The sequence below is a fragment of the Centropristis striata genome, chromosome 23 (assembly GCF_030273125.1).
Source record: "Centropristis striata isolate RG_2023a ecotype Rhode Island chromosome 23, C.striata_1.0, whole genome shotgun sequence".
Lineage (NCBI taxonomy): Eukaryota > Metazoa > Chordata > Actinopteri > Perciformes > Serranidae > Centropristis > Centropristis striata.
The window spans coordinates 12,540,341-12,563,532 of record NC_081539.1 but is presented as its reverse complement, the minus strand read 5'-3'; the positions used below and the strand labels follow the sequence as shown (position 1 = coordinate 12,563,532).

Sequence of the window (23,192 nt, the reverse complement as noted above, 5' to 3'; positions counted from 1 at the left end):
TTTACATGTGTAGGGAACTTATTATTTCAAGAGTCTAACATTTATTTATTTGTTGTCAGGTTAAGCTATGCATTTAATATTTTTGCTTCGAGATGTTTTCTTTATTTTTTGTAATGTATCTTTTTTTAATTTTAATCTAAATTCATTCATTGTCTTGGGATATTTACATTTTTGCTCTTTTTATCTTATCTTATTGTTTTATTATAGCACCCCACCCATTATAAAGTAATATAACACTTTTGAATTTGTACAATTAATTTGCTGTTAATAACCAAAAGTGTGAAAAGAATTTAACATGGTGTATTCTAATTCAAACCTTAATTTTATTGGAATATTTAAATAATAATTAAGATATATTATTTAAATACTTTTTGGGTAGGGCTGCTTGATTATAACAAAACTTCTTGTTAGAATTATTTTGGTCAATATTGAGATTGCGATTATTTAACACTATTTTTTATTGACTTTGGAAACATTCTGCATTTTAATAACTTTTAACATTTATGTTTTAAACAGTGGATTTTCTTGAATTTTAAATAAAATTATAAATTGTAATATAAAAAAATATTTATATAACTAATAAAATAAATAAATAAATGTAAATATTTAGATAAAACAATTGCCAATAATTAAATATATAATATGAATAATATATAAAATAAATTCGGGCAAAATAAATAAATGAATAACTATATTGTAATCTCCACAACAAAAAGAATAAGCCAAAATAAATTGGTCATATATGGTGTAGAACATTCTCCAAACCCACTGAAAGTCAGAATCATAATCAAAAATAAAATTAGATTAATCACTGAGCTTTATAGTCCCCAAATCACATAATAAAAGTGAAATGAGCAAAAGCCAGAATTATGTTATATATAATACATTGCAATTCGTCCCCTCAGTCCCTAAAGCAATAAGAAGACGATTGTTGGAAAATGTGTAATAACTTCTGCACTTGTTTGAACACTTGGAATCAATGAATGCAAATCATTTTTCTCTTTGATGTGATGAAAATGAAGATGCAGTATGAACACACAGTCATGCATAAAATATACAAATCAAATACGAACAAAACCATCGGTTGCTGAGCTATATGAATGATTACTCCAGTGTTGTTGCTCGAGGCCTCATCATTTTACCTACAGCTCTTCTCCTCCTAAGCTGAAATAACATCTTGTGTTTCACAAGCTGAAATCACACTCCGTCATAATCTGCTGTTGTCCCTGTGTATCAATTGCGACCTAGTTTGCATTCAGAATTTGAATGTGTTGTTTATGCAGCTCAGGTGGCTGAAAGTAAAGCAGGTTGCTCTCATGCAGGAGCTGAATTAGAAGTGCATCCCGGCAGCCATCAATCAGGAGGATGGCTGATGAATTAAATATGGAGCTGGTGAGTAAAAGCTGTAGCCATGGAGGACAAAGAGGTCATGTCCTCTGTACTTCCAGTTGAGCTCGTGATCACGATGAAAGATAAAATAATTGCAGTCATGAGTTGTCGAATCTCTTAAATAACCTTCAAATTCGAACTGAACACTCTGGGCAAGATGCATAAAACTTTCATGACTAAACCGTGTATATGCACAAATATGGAAATATGCATGTGCATTCTTTTCATAAGATTTATAAGTCTGATTACAATATCAACTTATCGTATGACCGTGATAACTTTGGCTGACATTGACACTACCTGTTCTGTTTACAAGCAGGTTTGTTTACTTAATAATTCCACCAAGACTTTATCCAACATGATGTTTGACAAACAGCATGTTTACTGACTATTATAAGACCTGGGAGCAGTGCCTAAGCCCAATGAACAAATAAAATAATACAGAAACACATTTTAGTGTTATTTCTGCTCTGTTGTTTTATTTATTGAGGATATTTTATGTTGAATATTATTTCAAGAATTGAAAGTTCATTGCTCTTTGAAAGGCTGTACTCCCATTATAATTATATTATCATTACAACAGTGGCATACATTGGTCTTAAAATTACAATGATGTAGTTTCTGGCAATAATCTTTGGAACAATATAACTTTTTTTAAACATAGTTGTCGTGCCTGGCGACATCAACAGAGATATCTACTAAGGTCCAGCTACTCCATCTCCACAAACCAGCACATATCATTTTAATAATTTTCCAGACTTTGCTTTGTAGCAGGTACTTACAATGGTGTATTAGGGCCAAGTATGAAAAAAAATATATACATATGGATCCGGGGGAGGGGGGTAATATTTTGAGAAGAAACTTGCAAATTTACAAGATTAAAGTGGCAAATCTACCAGAAACAAAAATTGCAGATTTATGAGAAAAAAAAGTCGGAAAAATAATGTTTTGTCTTTGTCACGGAACCTCAACACACCACAGATGCCGCCCAGAAAGCAGGGTATGCCACACAGACACGTTAGTGAAGAGGTGCAACAGTATGGAACATACGCATATACGCATCTTTACTCATAGCATCTGGAGTTTCAGTATGTAACTAACTCTAACTCTATCTAGCTATTGCCATTGGGTTAAGGGCGAAGCAAGATATGGTCCATGCCTCACTGGGTCCGTCCGGTACCACAAGTGCAAGCAAGCTGATATCTAGCCATTTTCCATGGTTTTCTTGATAATAACCAAAATCATTATTAAGAAAACCATGGAAAATGGCTAGATATCAGCTCTTAAATTAAACTCTTATGAGCTGTTTTTGTTGTTGTCATTATAATTGTCCAAAAAAATGTACCTTTAGTTGTACCAGGCATTTAATGAACAAGAAATTGAAGAAAAAGGGGGGTCTAATAATTTTTTCCTGTAGATACCGTGCACTCCACTCTTTGTCACTACTGCATAGACTGGCTCTGAAAGATGTCACCAGGTCAAGATGACAGTGCCCATATCTGGGATATTTTGGCTCCACTGTTGTCCAGTAGGAGGAAGTGGAGATATGCTGTCCATTCTTTATAATCTATGAGCTGGACGCACGTGCACAAACCTCATGTCCACACCCACAGCTCACCTTAAACGGTTGTAAAAACACCCTGAAACATCAGTTTGCATATTGACACTTGAAAAAAATGTTAAATTATGAGATAACGTCTCTCATCCTGTATTTAATGGTCAGATATGTCAGCCTAAACCGTGTGCGTCTCATCAAGAATGCGTCAGCTCGGCACATTCTTACCGCACATTCTTCCTTTGTAAATACCAGTTTATCTGTGTTTCTGTATCGCTTTCTGTGCGTACACATCGTTCATGCATCAGGCCCCCTCGTCGTCTCTCCAGCGCCTGAAGCAACGCCTAAGTGTTTTTAACATCCTGTGATGACAACACACATTGTAGCTCTTGACGTCTTGTGCAGGAGCTGAGGACAGGTAGCTGAGGGCTGAATGTGCAGACACTCACCCCCCACATGGCGCTTTTGCAGACACTCCCATTGAGCTTTGTCTGTGAGGTTGCATAACAACGACAGGCACAAAAAAAGCAGCTCGCTGTCTCCATGCCCGTCTGCCAACAGGCTTTTGTTTGAACACGTGCTGAAGAGCCAGCTCAGGTTGACTCTCACTTTTCAGCTTAATCTCCCTCGGAAGATAAACGTCCATGATGAACACAACTCTCTCTGCTCCGTCGTCACGTTCATATCTACTTTCCCTTAGCGTTTCTCCACAAGGGGTTTCTTTAACAAGCTCAATATCAGCCACTTGACTAATTGAGGCCTATAAAAGCAAGTATAGCTGCAAGAGAGAAACTTCTACTCACACCCCTCTTAAGTGGTTTCTTCTGCTCGGCAATGTTGTTTTCTCGCTCCTGCCTCCAGTAATGGGAGTGTTACGAGCTAATGTTAGTCCTCAACATGCACGAGTACACTCCAGACCAAGCTTTTAGCAGTAGCTGGCTAGCTACTGTGGCAAACACTCAATAAGCCTTTGCACTGTTTGCCAAGTCTTTTGAGCTTTTACCCTGAGTCACCCTTATTGCTTGCTCGAAAGCTGTACTGCAGTAACCTCTGCTGGAGATGCACAAGAGAGGAGGGGGGGATGCGGTCGGCTTTAGCTCACATAACATATTGCTCTTCCGCTGGGTTTGTAGTAGCAATGAACAAGCCCTGTGTGTGGATTTACAAGCATGAATTGGGTAATCCAGTGGGCAGAAATTACCCCGCTTTATGGAGAACTTTAAGACTAGGCAGACTCAGCCAAACCCTGTTAAGCTTCTCCAAGAACACAGTCAATTGCACATGTTTTTCAAGGGAAGGTGGCCAGCTTCAGGTTGGAGCAAACACATCTTATTAGCAGCCTAGTCAGAACCGCTGATTCTATTCCAAGAACTGGACCAGGGAAGAAAAATTACCAATTGCAAAACACTCCAATCCTTGTTTTATAAACCTTCCCCTCCCTTCGAAAGTCTTTGTTTGGTGCCAGAATAGTGGATGCGAGTAAGTTTGTGGGTGAAACTAAAGGCCCTTTTCCACTGGGTAAAAAAAACCAAACCCACTAACATCTGGCTTTTATCTTTAGTGACATAGGCTACAATTCATTCATTCCTGGGACAAATTACTCTGCTGTAGTCAGAGGTATTTATCTGCTCCACTTCTCTGCAGTGAGGTGAACATGACACGTTAAGTTTCTCCATGACTCGGAGAAAAAGGCCTTTTCTTTATTGAGAGGTTCTGCCAAATTCAACGTTATGTTTCACTCAGTAAAATCAGATTAAATGAATCAGCAGTTATACAAATGTGTAAAGCAAGTCCTTATAATTCTCACATGACTCTCAACGTTGTAGAACTTTCTACAGTTCGTACTAAACTACTTGTTGGCCTGTTATCTGAAGTCTTTGTGGTTTTCTTACTTCATGACTAACTAAACCAGAAGGAATTACCTATTATTAGTATTAGTATTTATGCAGGCATACAGTCATAGAAAAAATGATTAGACCACCCTTGTTTTCTCTTTGCTTTCTTGTTTATTTAATGCCTGGTACAACTAAAGCTATATTTGTTTGGACAAATAAAATGATAACAACAAAAATAGCTCATAAGAGTTTAATTTAAGACCTGATATCTAGACATTTTCCATGGTTTTCTTGATGATAACCAAAATCATTATCATTAAAACCATGGAAAAACCACCACCATCATGGCGCTGATATTCCTTCTCTCTACCTGTGTCTAGTGCTCGCGGGCAGACTCCCCGACAGGGCGAGCGTCTTCAAGCGTCTTTGAACAATTTGTGTCGTTGCTCAATGGGAGCCAGCGCCGAGCCAATTTGCCTCTGGGGCTTCACATATTTAGTTCCCAGAAGAGCTGTTAAAGTTCAGCTGAATTGCAAAGTCTTTCTTCTGGAGTCCTGCAAAGTCATACGTTATGATGGAAGAGTGCCATCTGTGTAACAGGGAATCATATCTGTTAAATTGAGCAATATGTTAACAGAGTCTGAAAAGTTATAAGACAGGAATGGCATCAACAAAAGCAGAAAGGCGTACCTGGCGATGGTAAAGAAGTCTGTCACCTATTTTAGCAGGATTTCAGTTCCCTCAGTGAATCTGCAACTCAGCCCTAATGTCCATCCCAGACACCAAAACTGAAACCTTTCTAACTTTAGTTGACGTCATCCAGAGCCGGAGTGTAAGAAGGTGCCAGGGGCTGCAGAGTTTTGGTGAAGGAATGAAACGGCACTTTGTAAAGAAACAGACATTTCTGTGGCCTGTAAAGTAAGAGGCTTAAAATGTATGTGTTGAGCATGAATGCTTCTTTCTTCTGGCAGATTAATGTCGTGGAATAAGTACGATATTTGCCTCTGAAATGACGTGAAGCACAAGCGAAAATTACTTAGGTAAATGCACTTAGTTACATTCCACCCCTGACCGCAGACTGATGGAAAGTATGCACAAAGGGCTGAATACGTCTGTAAGAGAGCCCTCAAAAACGTGCTTTTCTCCCCGTGGGAAAAACCCGGAGTCACCCTGGTCTTGAGTCTGAGAGTCTGCAGAGCCGGACGCTGCGACTGGGCCAACGTTTAAAGAGCATCTTCCTGTTCAAAACAGCCCCTGGAAGGGAGACAGAAGTTTATAAGTGGAATGTTTGTGTTATTCATTGAGAAAGCCTCGTTTCTCGCTGTGTGAATGTGACATGAATTCTGAGTATGGTAAGCCGCAATCAATCAGTCCCAGAGGGAAGGGAGAGGAGATAAAAGCTGTCGATGATTCATACAGATTTTCTACAATTATGACTCAGCATGAATCTCTGACTCTACTGGAGGTGTAAAATTAGTGAATCGAGGGAATAGCTGTGAGGTTATGTCAGGATGTTTGGTCTGAAGGAATTTTCCCGCTGCTGCTGCTGCAGAGAGATAGTGGGATAAAATCTTAGACTGTTTCAGCATGTCTGATCGATTCGTCACTGCAGAAAGCTTTTAAACACAAGAAAGAAGAGTTTTATGGGCAGTTTTTCCTCCATGCACAATCTAATTTTCTGTGGCGACTGCAGGGCCTTGTAGCTCTGTAGGAGTCCAACAGGACCGTACCCCCTTTTAATCCGATTTGATTGATTTAAAATGAGAACAGAACATCCCCCCTATAAGGAGAATGAAACACAATTAGACAAACATGTAATTTAAGCTTTTTCGGGCATAAAATGTACTTTTTAAAAACCTACAAGCATTCTATCAAATAAAACCTGAATTATTTTAAGGATTAATGTGAAATGAAGCAGAAATATTTCAAATCATTTCCACCTGAACTAAGTGTAATAAAATTTTCAAGGAACTTTAATTTTGTGTTGGCAGCCCCTGTGGAGAAAACTGGTCCTGTTTAAATGAGCACAGCATGTTATAAACATCTACAGCTACCAGACTGTAATTAGAAAAAAACTCTCATTTTACTGTAGCAGGGTCTGACGTCCCTGTTCTGGTTCTCACGTCCTTAATTCCCCTTCAGCGAGCCCAGCAATATCAATGGCATTCTGAAAAAAAAAAAGAGCACGTCATTATACATACACATGCGGTTCATGGTTGTAATAAAAAGGCTCCAGTTTCGCTGAATTTAGGCCACAAAACCACTGATCTAGGTTTAGGGCAAAAACGTATAAAAGAATCGCTGTGACCGGAAGTGACATAGTTATGTAAAAACGTGATGCACAACATGAGGCACAGAAGTTCAGTGATGTTTCCATCACATTTTTTACTTTTGTTTTCACATGGGACACAAACCCTGTGCTCCTGGGTGAAAGAAAACCACCCCACCCACCAGAGTGCAACTTTTTTTTGTGCAATGTTTTATTCCAAGCATTGCCATCATTCATAACTACTGCTGCTGCGAGAGGGCATGGGAGGACAGTCTTAAACACAAATATGGGTCAGATTTTGCTGCTTGTATAATCATATATGTATATAATCATTATATAGTCAACTATACAACAAAATTGAGAGTGCCACTGCTTAAGGTGCATAGATGAAGCAATCATAACACAAAACAAACATGAGTAAAACATTTAAAATTGGTTGGACACTGAGCTAAAACAAGGATGAAAAAAACAAGGACAAGGACATGTGATGTAATAAATAAATAAATGTAAAAATAAATAAATGACCACTGAAAATGCTACAAAAGTTATAGACGAGGCAGATAGTATGTCTTGCACATATTAATTGTATTGCACATGTCATTTTTATTGCACATTTTATTTAATTTATCCTGTGTGGGTGTTGAGAGTTGTGACAGCCCAGGGAAAGAAGCTGTTTTTCATCCTGCTAGTTCTGCACAACCTTTGGGGTTGTTTTTGAGGGGAGACCAGTCTCCATCTGATCCGGCTTCCTGCCAAAGATGGTGTACAGGTTGTCTTTGACCATTTGGAAGTTCCTCCAGACACCTACCTTGTCTTCGGTTGCTTCCATCTGGATTTCTGTGCACTGGTGGAGTCCTGAGAAGAAGCTTTACTCCTGACAGCAGAGGCCCCACTGGAGTCTGAGCTAAAGGAGAAAAGTGTTCCATCAGATTAAGTCTGGCATACAGTGCCTAAAAAGTATTCACTTGATGTTTCACCCTTTTGTTGCTTTTACACATGGAATCATGGTCAATTTAATTAGGCCAAAAATATATAAGGTAAAGAAAATGATTGCATAAATATTCACCCCCTTTAAAGTAGTGGGACTAGAGTCCAGCTAGTTGATGCCAGCTGTGTCACGGTTAGTGAAATGGAGATCACCTGAGTGCAGCTGATGTGTGACAAGTGATTATAGTATAAAAAACATGTGTCTGGGAGGTCCAGTTTCTGGTTCATCACTATTCCTGCTACAATTGCAACATGAAGACAAAAGAAAACCTCTTTAATATCAAAGTGAAAACAGATTTTTACAAAAATAGTTTCAATTAATTAAAAAGATATAAGGTAAAATAAATGATTGCATTAATAATTACCCCCTTGGATCTAATTCAACAGAGTTCCAGCTAGTTGATGCCAGCAGTATCACAGTTGAGTCACTTGAGTGCAGTTGATGTGTGTCACATGATTTTAGTATTAAAAAACATCTGTTTCTGGGAGCTCCAGTCTCTGGTTCATCACTATTCCTGCTATAATTGCATCATGAAGACAAAAGAACACTCCAAGCAACTCAGAGAAAAGATCATTGAAAAGTAGAAGTCAGGAGATGGCTACAAAAAATGTCCAACTCACTGGACATCACACAGAGTTCAGTTAAACCATCATTAAGAAATGGAAGAGTACGGCCGTCCTCACAAACTGAGTGACGGGGTGAATACTTTTTATAGGCATTGTAGGTGTCATACGTGGCAGCCATTAAGATTAAATATGTAGAATGGCAATATTCTTGCTGATTTCCCCTTTGTTTAATAACAAATTAGGTCATAAAGAGGCATCTGTATTAAACTGAGACTGTTTCATTACTAGTTCACTCCTTGCAGTAACTTAAATTAGGCCGTGTTCTCTCACATTCATCCTGCAAAATCAGCTCATCAGAAACAAAGAATCATTAGCTGGGCCATAAATGAAATGTTTCAATAACCTCCAGTGAGTGTTTGAAGGGGAAAAGCCAGAACAGAGAACACTGTGATGATAATGGAGCCAGATAATGATTTGTGTTGCTACATTCTGCAGTTTTTAGTTAGGTGAGATAAGACAGGGTGTTATTTCTCCCACGTCGCCCCCTTTTTTTTTCTCAGAACTGTCAACTCCTGACCTACTACTCATATATGACCACAATAAATGGCAAAAGACAAGTTTTTCCAAACAATGTCAGGTTTGTAGCAGCAAGAAAATGAACGTCTGAACTCGTTTTATCCTGTAAATTTTACCACAGTCCGATCTTATCTTCTTTGTCCCAAGAGTTTGAGCAGGAAAAGGGATAACTACATACACTGTAGTTATGCAGATAAAACCTGACCTTGTGCTCTTTCTTTCCGCTTGAATCACAGAAATGTGTGATTGGTTGAAATAGACGTGCGTGTGTGTGTGTTTAAAGGGCAGTCAGGTTTTTCAGCTCACTGAGTCACCGGCTCGGAGAAGTTCAGGGGTTTGACAAGGACAGAGTTACACTCAGAGTTCACAGCAGAGTGATCAGAGTGCACAGATTCATCGGAGTGATGGTCTGCCTCAAGTAACGACAAAAAACAAAGGGCACTCGGAGAGCACAGACCTCGATCTCGCAGTGTTAATGTTATGAAGTGGTGGTGCATTCATGTGTTTCTTTCCCCAGTTGGGAACTATTTCTTCCAACTATTTAGACACCACATGAATGCAGCACAAATGCACAATCTCGTAATCTTAATGAAAGTGAAAATTATTAGTAGGATTGTCACGATTTCTAACCTTAATTGTAAAGTGATTAAAGTGCGCTTTCAATTTCAATTATTGAAATCAAAAGCAGGATTGGCAAATTGGAAATTTCACCATATTGTCTTAGTGTGGTAAATTAAAAAAAATGCAGTTATATTACATGATATAGCATATGTTTTTTGAAGAAGAATATGAAGATTTAGTCAGGCGGCTTAGGACCAGATTTAAGAAGAATGGGGACCCGTCGGACAAAAGCACCAATTTTGAGAATATCACTAGATGATTATTTGATCATAGAGATATGTTCCTTTCGGCCATGTCTTCACGTAATTTCCAACTCAGTTCCTAAGCGGTCGGACATTTATTTATGTAAAATAACAAAATGAACACTAATTTGAATGACAGTTGGCAAGGCATAAGAAGCAGGACTTCATATTTTAATAATTGCATAGCTGTTGGTACTGAAAAAAATGTTTAGATCAAAAGATTAATTGAATTTTGACCTTAAAAGTCAAAGTCTATTGAATCATGGATTAAGAAACCGTGACGTCCATTTTAATTAGTATATCTGCCCCATGATTCGGATCTTCTCCACACATTAATAGGTTCTTCTTTGATAAATGCTACACACTTCCATCAAATTTCTTGCATTCTGTAAGGATATAAAGTTTGGAAAATTGCTTCTCAAAAATAGTAATATTGAAAGAAATAGCCCTCCCTTTTATGAGAGGCTCTTCGTAAATAAATGGGTCCTTGAACCAAAGTATTTAAAAAAAAGATTTTTCTTTAGTATCTTGGTCAAAACTATTAGCACCAGCATTTAAATGTCAATTTTGAGCTTTAGCTCATAAATAGTTAGGTACTCATGAATTGTGTTGCTGTAATTTGTTGAAAGTTTAATTAATAAAGATTTGAAGTGCTATTGAAACTTAACACTAGACTCAAGGATTGCCAATTAAAGCTGTGACTTTCAGTGTAAATTGCTGTGAAAACAACACTCCTGCACACATGCACAGACACATGTAGATTTTGTAACAGGCAGTTAGACCTCATTTCTGTTGAAAGTCCCTGTTGATAGGTTAAAGCTTTATGTAACAAGGCTGCTCAGCCCTTCTCATGCTTATCACATCCCAGTGAGAGCAGATTCTGACTTCTTGAATGCAGTTGTGGGTTTGCCGTCTTTCTCCCACTGGCTCTATAAATCTGCAGCTTTGTCACTGTGACAATGGGAGCGAGGACAGCATGGCTAGTGTAATCTTTTAGCCCTGGTACAGACTGAAACTCAGACAAAACTGTGAACTGCAAAGACACAGCATCTGCAGACACCAAGCATTCTCTAATCTTTTGTGGAGGCCTCACAATGCACTTAGATAAAAAGAAAAGTGCAGGATTTGGTCAAGGCTGTGTTTATTGAAGAGTTCTTGTCAGCAGGACTAATTTGATTTTATCCTAAGCTTTTTATTAAAATAGGTCAAATTTTTACAGCACAGCAGGATATGAAATTCTTCTTTTCTGATCGGGTCTGAATTAGTTTCATTGTGTTTTTGACTGGCTTGTGTCCTGTTTGCTTTGCAGCAGCTCTCCCGTCTGCATCCATCTGCTCATGCTGCCCTACATTCCTCTTAGTGGGGAGCTTTAACTGCTCCATGAGAAAATGAATAAGTGAGACGTGATGGGGGCCCAATCCGTCTAATATCAGCTCATGAGGCTGCGTGACTTTGTATGTCCTTTTCAAAAAGGTCGAACCTTTTAACGCCCCGGAAAGTCGAGATCCTGGCAGCAGTTTGATTTAGATAATGTGGGATATGAAGGGCGATAATCTGACAAAATGCTCCAGACAAGTTAACACGATTTTGTGTGATGATTTAAAATCGTTCGGGCAGACATACGCCGCCGTCTAATCATGGGTTGTGTTGCACATTTTCCTGTCCCCTGCTTGACTTGTCACGGCTGGTGCCATCGCTAGTCTTCATGCTGAGCGGGCACACACACACACACACACACACACACACACACACACACACACACACACACACACACATCATTCGAGACGCTGACCTGATTGTGAGCTGTGCATGTGACATCCTGGAGGCGATAGAGAGAGGGAGAGCTGGTGTAGCGGGTGAAGGTCAGCAGACGGTCAGTGGCTCAAGGCCCCGACACTGACCAGACAGGAACAAGGAGAGCTAGACGGCTCACAGAGCAGCAGGAGGTCTCGACGGTTGTATGGAGTATTTGCTGTAAAGTCTGGTTTGTTTTGGCATTTTCTCCTCAGCACATTTGTGTAACAGAACAGTGTTGTATAGATTTAAAAAAAGGGGACACCTTAAGTACAAATTTGAGATACTGGAGTATTTACATTTTATGCAACATTATGCTTGTTTACTTTTCAGATCAGAGTTCTTCATCCTTTCCTGTACAGTGAAAATCAGATCAATCTCCAGATGTGGAGATTTTAGCCCCTTTAATAGTGTCGTTTCATGCCGGTACATTTACGGCTCTGTAACACCTCGCCTGAAGTATGAACGTGCCTGAAGCGGGATGCCGGATCAAGTGCTCCCACCAATTTTCCACCTCTGGAGGTGGAAAATTGGTGGGAGCACTTGGAATGTTGAAAGTGGGACCACTATGAACGGGCCATCCCGGCAAGGTGGAATATTTGCCGTCGCGCTTGACGTCTAACACACACTTCCCACTTGGTCTGGCAGCACAACTGCGGCTGCCGTTGCTAATGGCTCCATTTATTGTAAACAAACCGGCATCTCTAACTTTACACAGCGTGTCCGGTACTTGTTGCAAACAAACGGAGTACGCTAAGTGAACACATCCTGCTGCAGCACATACATACTGTACTGCTACAGAGCTAACTGTTAGCCTGTTAGCACTGTGCTACTGCGCAGAACTGCTGCTGCTCTGACTATCATCTCTTCCCACTATCCTCACACCTCATTCCGCGACGCACTATGAAAGGACACTAATATCCCGCCTTCACGGGATCATTATGAACACCGAGGCAAAAAGCCGGCACAGATCGTTCCGGCAACATAGCGGGACATTTGCAGACCGCACTATGAAGGGGCTTTTGTGTCCCTTTATGGGTTGAGAAGATATCTACTGAAGTGAGCAAGCTAACCCGCTAGCTCCAGTCTGTCCTGTCTTGTCAGTGTGCCGTCCAGTCTGGCTTCAGAGAGGACGAAGAAGTAGATTTAGAATTCTGGGCCAATACTGATAATTGGCTGATGGCAAAATCCCATACCAGTGTGTCAGTGTTGTTTATTTTGTTTTTGCTGTGATTTCAGTGTTTCCCCTAGTTTGACTGTTTTGGGAGGATGTGTGGGCAAGTTACTTTCAAAATCTGATGTATTGCATATTACTGGTTACACTTGTTTGAAAGTAATACATTACTTTACGGTATTACCGCAGTTTATATCAAAAATCTGCTCAATTTACGGTAAAATATGGGCAGCTGTGGTTGCTAGAACTTCACCATAAAAATGAAAGTGAGTGGGTTTTCTACTGTAAATTTAAATTGTTGCAAAAACTGTAATTTAGACTGAAAAGTCCTTTTATTTTAAAGGGTAATTGTGTCCTTGTGATATTATGGTATTTCTCCATTAATTTTACATGAAAATCAGTAAAACAGTGTGTTTTTCTACAGTTTCTCAAAAGTTTTGTACTATTCCTTTATTTACGGTGATTAAAAGTGTCTACTACGGTGATATGTAATTTTAAATTTTTAGCCCTATTTCTGATGCAATTTGACAGTGTTTTGCTGTAATTTCTGCAAACATTTTTTACAGTGTAGTGTATTTTTCTGGCAGTAAAGTGCTGACAGGGCAACATATCACCACTCTGACTGCTGTTGTCTGGTAGATCGCTCCTTTGCTTTTTATTATCTATTTGTTTGACATTACGTCCCTAAGGAGAGCACCTGGAGACAAGGCACCCAGTAGACAGGAGGCACAGACGGCTATGCAAGAGCAAGAGCAGCCTGGCATTAACCTACCACATAAGCCAGTGCCCGCTCTCATGTCAACAAGCTCAAAACAACATGAGACTGCGGATTACCGTCTCTACAGTGAGGAGTCAGTCAGTTAGGAGACCAGGCAGCATGAAAACATCCCTCACTTAGCTTAGCTCTGGAGCTAGCAGCAGACTGCGTTGTCTACCGTACAGACCCCACACCAGACTCCACATAGCATCCACCTGTGACTCCTCTCTGCTGGGCTTTTGGTCTCTGTGCACTCCACTGAGCAAGAGTCTGTACCGGGATGTGACTAGACTTGGTAGCCAGGCCAGCCCATGGCAATAGCCTCTTTAAATGCAGAATCTCAGTTTGAGTCTATGTCTTAAATTTAGTTTGGACAGATTTAAGGACATTGCAGGTGTATTGCATGTCTAACTGTAATGTTACACAATCTTGAATTGTGTGCCATTGCACAAGGGGAATTTTTTTTAAGCATGTTGCAAGAAATAAGCATAAGTTGCATTTACATGTAACCAGAATTACATCACATTACTTTTAGGTTATAGCAGTATACAGTTGTGTTTTTTTATTTTCAACATCTAACACTGTTTAAATTGAATCTTTTCCCTTATTCACACATCCACATTGCAGACTTGGCCCTGATTTTCTCAAACTCCTGCATTTGTCACATTTCAGTGCAACTCTTTGATCCTGCTCCTCTTTGATGCCAGTGAAATCTCTGAGTGAAAGAGAAAGAGAGAGAGAGAGAGAAAGCACAAAGCAACAGAGAAAGAACTCTGCGCTCATTTACATATAGTACAGACACCTCGCAAGTATCGAGCACAGAGTGATGCAGATTACTTGGGTGTAGCCTGTACAAAATCTGCTTCTTAAATATTAATGTGGTGCGCCATATCAGCTCATCGTCGAGGTATGAGGTGTAGGACGGGACGAGATGCTGACGTCTGGGAGACAAAGCTCTTTGTCGCTGTAAAGCTCGGACCCACACAGCCTCAGACAAAGACGCTCTTTCATATAAGATGCCTCTGCAGGGAGATTCATGCCTTATAGAAGTCTAAGCCTGCCTCTGTCTGTTCATCACTCACCTTCTCTCATTTGGAGATAATTTGCTGGTCTTTTGCTGCCAAATGTAAAAGATCCTGCACTGATAATGGCTTAATAAAACCTCGGCTGCAAATGGTCTAGCCAAAGTGAGATTTGCACTTTCCTCTACTTGGATCTAGCCAGTGCAAGCGTGGTGTATACCATAAGCCGATTCAGCTCTGCACAGAGAGCAGGGCGTGTCTGTCAACAGCATAAACATTCATTTTGTGAGCCTGCTGACAGACAGGGCTCCATAGTCTTGTTTTAAAATCCATAAAGATGAACTGAAGCGTCCCCGATTCAAGTCCTTTGTTGCATGTCATTCCATGTTAGTCTCCCTCTCCTCATTTCCTGTTAAATCTCTATCGTAATACCTCTAATAAAAGCATTAAATAAAAAAATAAAAGATTGTTCCGATAGATTCTAGTGTAGCTACAAGCACTAAAGAAATAATCTGCAATGACTCAATTTGTCACACTGTTGTTACATATATGCACATTTGTACATATCTGTTTTTACTTATTTATTTCTATATTTCCATATTTGTATTTTATTTTGTATTTTAACCTATCTCTATTTACTTAAGACTTGTAGCATTTGTATTTTATATTGTTGTATATATAAGTATAAAAAAAACTTTATTTTATTTTTATACTTTATTTATACTTCTCCATTTCTATTTTTTATACAGCAGCAAATGTAACAAAGGCAATTGTCTTTCTTGCACTATATTTATGGCTACATGACGTAGCATACCAGTGCATTCTGGGTAATCTGCTGTGCTTAAGGGATCTGATGAAAGCTGGACACACCGATGTAAAATTTGATTTCTTTTCATGAAGAATTTTAAAGGTATACTGTGCAGGATTATCCTTAAGAAACACATATAGTTTCCCACAAAATAATGCCTCCAAGTGTCTGTATCTGCAGAGAAAATGGCCTCTGCCTCTATTTTGTCTTTCCATTTCATTTTACTCTGTTTGGGATGATTTGGACGTCATCCTTTGCGAACCAAGCTTTAAAAATGGCAAACGTAGCACGTAAAAATTGCAAATACAGCGAGGTGAAACCCAAGTTTGAATGTTGTGTTTACAAACAGAAAAGCAACAAAACCTGCAAATCATGCCTTCAATTAGCTGATTAAGTTCACTTCCATTATAGATTATATAGCATTCAATGCCCTTAGTTTGGCGTTTATATGGGAGCTACATAATGTTGTTTTGCTACAACTAAGAAGTGATTGTTGTAGTATTACATCACCTGTCAGAGTTCTGTTTTCCTACTGTAGATGGCCGTAATTATGTGGCCAGCTAGTCACCCACAGTCTCATTTGATTGGATTACAGTTTGTAAACACCCCTGAGTGCAGGATGAGTCATACAACATTTGAATGGTTTCTCTTGGTTTTACTGGAAGAGAATAGACAAGGGTTTGGATATATTTGGCATTAAAAACGGGAAAGTGTATTTGTCTTATAACAGCACAGAAAGTTTACCTGTGGTGTAGTTTCTCTGTTCTGCTCCTGTGCTGATCATACTTGCATTTTTTTCCTTTTTACAAATCACAATAAAGAGAATTCTGTGAGTGAGAAAAGTGTGGTGAGGTAATGAGAGGTTAGTGTGACAGCCTTCAAGATCCAGTTTTGCCCGGCTCAGATGTGGAATGAACAAACATCAGAATAGAAGTTGTTTTGACATGAACACACGATCCCTTAAATCTCTTTCCACACCCTGAACCCACCTCCCTCCCAGCAGCAAATCACAGCCGAGCCTCCAGTGTGCTGTTTACGAGTCTCACGCTACCACGGCCGAGCAACAAGCCCCCTTAAACCCCTGGGACGTAGATATTGGGACAGGGGACTGAGTGTTTCTCAACATCTAGAGAAAATAAACAACAGCCGAGCCCTGAGGCCCTGAGGGAAGCTGACATGATTTCTTCCTGATAGTTTATTGAAGCAAAGGAATTCCCTCTTCTGTCCGCCAGTCAGACTGATTGTGTTCCAGCTCTGTAATACAAGTAATCAGATTATAATCTCCTGTGGAGTGGGAGTAGTGAGATTATATGTCTTGTCTCTTCTGCTGCCCACCTCGTCTGTAAAGAGAGCTTTACAGCTGCACTGGAGGCTGAGCAGTAAACAAACCACAAACATTTGGTGCAACATTTCTTTCTCCCGAGGCTCGTGAAAATATCTGCAGTGCCTGAAAAGTCCGGATATAAAATTTGAATATTTACAGCAGCTTTTTATGGTGGCTCTGATTGCTGTTTGTCTTCTGTGTGTTTGGTTCGGTTAACAAACCTCCTCCTGTGGAGCTGAATACAGAGAGGCGTTTTCTGACTCCATTCATCAGCGAATGTGAGATGATGATGTCATTCAATGTGGCACAAGTGGGGCTCTGTAGAATACATCAATGCTTAGCTTTTAGCAGTAATAAGTGGTAATTTAGGTGGAGAGAGAAGCCTAAATAATAGTGGTACAGTCACTACCCCTTCATCAAGCTGTGTGTCAGATCTCAGCTGCTCGTCACAGCATCGTATTGTTTCCTTGCACTCTGGCGGAACATTTTCTGTGACCCTGTACCACTTGATTTATATTTTCCAGTTTGTGGGAGAGCTAATACTTTATTGATCGTGGTCAGGACAAGGTGAAGATGTCAGGGGCCTGGAGGCAGTAAAAATTTCTTCATTAACTGAGATGTGGCAACCTCCGAACCTGAAAAGTGAAGCCAATGCAGAAGTGCCTGCATTCTTTCTAATGACCAGCAGGGGGCAACTCCACTGGCTGCAAAAAAAAATCTGTGTAAATACTAGTAAATTGGAAAATAAGCCTACTTATCACTTGATTTATTGCCTCAGTAAATGTTTTCCTAATGAGTTCATCTCAGTCAGGTCTCTCTTCAATACAGCAAGATTCAGAGTAAAATAGACAATGTTCTGCAAAAACACTAACTTGCCATTATTCAACACAATAACTGTTGTGAAGGGGTGATCGTGAACACATTTCATATTTGGTTGCATGCTGAGCTGGTGACATTAATCTTGTTGCTGAGTTGAAGATTTCCATAAGACATCTAATTTTTAGGGGGAATTTGTAGCTTCTTTGCAGCAACATCCAAATTCACACAGCATCATATCGTTTACTTGCCCTCTGGCGGAAGGAGGTGGTGGAGAGATGCACTGTCAAGATGTTCGAGGACATCTTGAAATACCCGGATCATCCGCTACACAAAACCTTTATCGACCAAAAAAACAGCAGTGGACAGCCATCAGGCTGTCTCATTCTAACAGAGATTCTATCAGACTAACTGAATTTAAACATTTTCCTCATGAGTTTATGGTCTCAGTCTTATTTTAATTCAGCAAGATGTTCATTTTGTAAATTATGGTCCTATTTTTCAGTAAAATAAACCGTCTTTCAACACCATAACTCAGGAACAGAAGGGGTGATCATGACCATATTTCACATTTGGTCGGACACTGAATTGGTGACACTAATCTGATCATTATCTACCGTTGTGGCTACATATAACGTAGTAGTATAGAAGAGGCATTAGACCATGAAGTGATAATTCTAGATTTCTCTTATGTTTTTATTTAGTTGTTGTATTTCTGCATTCTATCCTGTGGTTTTCTGTATCTTTACCTAAGTAGCTCTTGGCTTATTACAAAAAAAATGTGTCTTATGTTTCTTGCACACTTAAACTGACCTGTAAAGTGAAACAATAAGTCAGGAAATGGTATCACACTTTTAAATCTCTATAAACTATCCAGCAATAAGGGGATTTCAATTCAATTTCAAAGCTTTTAGACCTTTGCAAGTCGTGTCAAACCGATTCTGAGCTCTTTGACTTCAAACTCATTTTCGAGACCTTCCCCTGATGTGCTCGGCTTCTCTGGTCCTCCATCCTGGCAAGCAGCAGCTCAAAGAAGCCTATTTCTCATTGCACAGTCTCACAGACATTAATCTGTGTGAGGAAAGGTCAAAAAAAGGACCTGTGGCCGCCACTGAATTGAGCGTTTGAAACTGCCTTCCTCTGTACATCATGTTGATTCCCCAATAATTTCATGAGACACAGGATTAGCAGGAATTGGGGCTCTTGCATTATGGTTATTAGCGATGGACTTACTCACTGCACCACCATGTCTGCTGCATAAAAGTATCAGGAGGTTATATCAGGTCTGCCCAGCTGAGGCAGCAATATCCTGTGATGAGCAGTCTTAAACCCTTTGCTGCTGTTGCATAAATGCTCATAGAGCCGCAGGGCTGTCTGCGTCTGCCAGATTATAGACCTAGCCTCTGCCTCTTCACTCTTTTTCTCTTCTTCGTAAATTCTTGGATCTCCATTGCCACCTTCTCCATCTTGTGGCCCGTGTCTCATCTCTTTAAGTCCGTCATCCCACAATCCCCTCACTTCTCCTGCTAATCCATCTCTTCCCTCTTCCCACAAGCTGCTGCTCATGCAGCTACCACTCTTTAACATCATCTCAGTACAGTGAATTACCTTCGATCTATCCAAACTGACACCTTCTCGTGCATTAATGGATGGAAAACCGTATTGGATGGTGTTTAAATGAAAATTCTGCACTTTCTTTTAACTGGCATCCATTTTTATCAATGGAGCTTCTACTGTCAGATCTCTGTGAATAGGTTATATGGAGATTTTAGCAGATATTATAATCACAGCAGGACTAATGTCTAATCATTATTGTTGATTATTTTAGCAAATGGCTCTGTAATGCTCTGCTGCTTTGTTTTTACAACTTTACTGTTCTGGTTCAGTCTCGCCACTCTCATAGAGTTATTACCAAACAGAAGGGTGGCTAAGCTATAGGATTTTATCACAATACTTGAGTCACAATACAATATTACTGCAATTTTACACATTTTGTGATATGCCAAATTGCAATTTATTACCTTTTTTCAACTGCATATTATGTTCCAAAAGTAAAACTTTGTCAACATCTGTTTCATCTCATAAGATAAAATGTTTTTAGTCTTTTTTTTTTTTTTTTGCAGTTTTCAGTAGGTTGTGGTGCACAACAAGCAGCATTACAATATAGTTGATATTACCTATTTGAAATAATATATATTTGTATTAAATATTTTTAAAATATTTATTTAAATGTGCATATGTATTTATTGTTTTTTTTGTTTGTTTTTAAAAAAATATTTTTTAAGAAAGAAAATACACAGTTAAAAAAGTTCTTATTAACAAAAATATATATATATATATAAACTTCATATTAAACTGTATATTAGACATGTAAGAAAAGGTTTCAGTCCATTAATCTCACTTCAAGCATTTTATTGAAGCATATAGGATTGTCAAGCAGGCAGACCAACATTGTCATAAAAACCTGTCATTATTGTTACATGCACCTGCATGGTCCAACTTAACTAAATGCAAATGTGTGGACTTGCTGCAAAGATAATTTAAACAATGCAACTTGCATAAAAACGTTATGCAACCACTTCAGCTACTGGGGTTTAAGATTAAATTAAATTAAAAATCTCAACACAGCAGCGTTTACTGTACTGAAAAAGAAATAGATTTTCTTATTTATTCTTATTTTGTATTTGTTTGTAACTGGAAGGCCAGCTTTTTCCCTTTACGAGTTAGTGGCCAGCAACAATGTTTAGATAAGAGTGAATCTTGGAGTTGCACTCATCAGACAAAAACACTGTGATAGTCTGGATCAGGATGTGTAAATACTACCACAGCTGTATAAGATGATTATATATCAGTTTTGTATTCGCAGCTGGTTTGTGCTGAAACGACAAAAAGCAGCTATTGCAGTTGTATTGTCTTTATATTCAGCACAGCAACAAATAAGTCCTATGTTTGTCTCTGTCTGCCCCCTGCAGGTGAGCCAAGGTAATGTCCCAGGTGTGGAAAGTGCCTCTCTGGCCATGGACACAGAGGAGGGCGTGGAGGTTGTGTGGAACGAGGTGCTATTCTCCGACAAGAAGGTCTACAAAGCACAGGAGGTATTGTGGCTCTTATTTCCTCCAGAGAAGACAGGAAGTATGTGTTCTGTTGTATAAATAAATTGTAGTTTGAGAGTAGGGATGCAGCGGTAATACCAGTATTTGCTAATATTTATTTATTTTCTAAAGGGAGAGTTTTTACACATACCTCCATCAAAATGTTTAAACACATCTGTTTTTTTATTCCTTAAAGGGTCATTGTAACATATATATATATGTTGATTTTGCAACACCATGATGCTGTGCAGTTGTAGAATGTAACAAAGTACATTACTTACGTACTGTGATTTACTTGAGTATTTCTATTTTATGTAACTTTATACTTCTTCACCACATTTTAGAGGCAAAACATTGTACTTTTTCTTACTTCACTCCATTTAGCTGCCAGCTTCAGTTACTTTTCAGGTCCAGATTTAACAAGGAAAACATGATCAATTTAAAATATAACACATTCTTATAAATTAAACCACTTAACAGTATATTAATTTGGGAAAGATAGTAAATAATTCAAATGCAATAATATATTTGAAATAAACAAATAATCTGAGTGGAGCCATTCTACATAACAAGTACTTTTACTTTTGATATTTTAAGTACATTTGCTGATACTTTTTATACTTATGCTAAAGTAAGTTTTGAATGCAGGACTTTTACTTGTAGTGGAGTAATCCTGCAGTGTGTTATTAGTACTCTTATTTTATTTTGGGATCTGAATACTTCTTCCACCACTGATGCTGTTAAAGCTTGTGAAAATCTAGAAATTGTTCATTTTTCTTTGCTTTACTATCTTAACTTTATTTTTGTTGCTGCTTTCAAGCAAAATGAGCTTCAACATTTTGGGTTAGCAGGGTTTCCCCTTACATAATGTGGGTTACATTTCAGTGATTTTCAGTATTTCACACATTATTCATATCTTAGTCTGAAGATAAAGGTCAGTTTCTCCACATTTAATTTCAATGCAGTCTGGAGGGTTTGCCTGCAGGGATTTCTGTGTCAGGTTTCTTGCAAGCAGCCAAAAGTATTTTAATGAGATTTAATTGGGGATTTTAAACAGGTATAATGTAACAAAAGAGCAAGTATCATCTCTGAAAGAAAATGTATTTTTATTATTATTTATAATTTTGATGTTTCGTCTCCTAAATGATAAATAATTGTGAGAAATGTCCATCACAAGTTCTTTGAGTCTCAGTTGACACATCAATGTTGCTTATTTTGACCAACTAAGAGTCCAAACCACAATAATATTCAGTTAACTAACCTAAAAGACCAAGAAAACCAGCAAATATCGACATTTGACAAGTATGAAATGGGAAATTTGGGGCATTTTAAAAACTTAATTATCTGCCAATTCATTTACTGATCACATAATCAACCAATAGTTTGATAGGAAAAGGTCAAGGAATTAAAAAAATCTTACTTGATCCATGATTTAAAATAAAGATGTGAACCACTGTTTTTTAGGAGAAGATCAAGGAGATGTTTGAGAACCTGATGCAGGTCGAACATCCCAACATTGTCAAGTTCCACAAGTACTGGCTGGACATGAAGGAGAGCCAGGCTCGGGTACGATTGTTTATTTTTCTCCCACTGTCCTCTTTCTTTCCCCACATATAAACCTGTTAATTAACACAGCTGTGTGTGCGGCCCGCAGGTTATATTCATCACAGAATACATGTCGTCTGGCAGCCTCAAGCAGTTCCTGAAGAAAACCAAGAAAAACCACAAGACCATGAATGTGAAGGTCAGTGTTTATTGGTCACATATTGTATCAGTGTGCTTGCTCAGTCTGTCCCCTGGTGGTGGCTCAGAGTACTGCAGGCCAATCATTATTCAGATCCATATTTCCTGCAGGATTAGAGATGATGTAACAGGACACCCTGTTGGCTCAGTCTGCTCTGACATATATCTCAGCTTTGACACCTCCATCTCATCCTCTTTCTTGTCTTGCTTATTTCGGCCTTCTACATCTGCTGTTTTTTTTATTATGTAATAAAGTAGGGCTGGGCGATAAATGTTTCTATTACAGTTATTACGAAAATAATGATAATTGGGGTAAAATGATTATTGTGCTGCAACCTGTTTCACAGTGATTTTTTCCTTTTGTCTTGTGTTATAAATCCAACGCTCCACTTTCCTTCACTGAGTTACTGACTGAAATATGTTGAATATAGTTTGCCAAAATTTATATTTGTATATATTAAATTGTATTTATTTGACCTAATTTATATTGGTCTTATTTACTTTTATGTTTTATTTCTATATAAATTAGAATACATTTTTAAAAATCTATTTTTTTAGAAGGTCATGGTGCACGCAACATTACAATAATAATTGATTTACTTATTTAGAAAAAAAAACATA

General features: G+C 38.6%; 1 protein-coding gene across 2 annotated transcripts in view; it reads left to right on the top strand.

Annotated features, from left to right (window-relative positions):
- Positions 1 to 23,192, top strand: part of nrbp2b (nuclear receptor binding protein 2b) — a 47,135-nt gene that overhangs the window by 15,765 nt on the left and 8,178 nt on the right. For both annotated transcript variants that reach the window (XM_059326622.1, XM_059326623.1), the window contains exons 2-4: positions 20,709 to 20,831; positions 22,293 to 22,394; positions 22,483 to 22,572. In XM_059326622.1, coding sequence (XP_059182605.1) covers positions 20,709 to 20,831; positions 22,293 to 22,394; positions 22,483 to 22,572 — 315 coding nt within the window. The remainder of the gene's footprint in view (positions 1 to 20,708; positions 20,832 to 22,292; positions 22,395 to 22,482; positions 22,573 to 23,192) is intronic.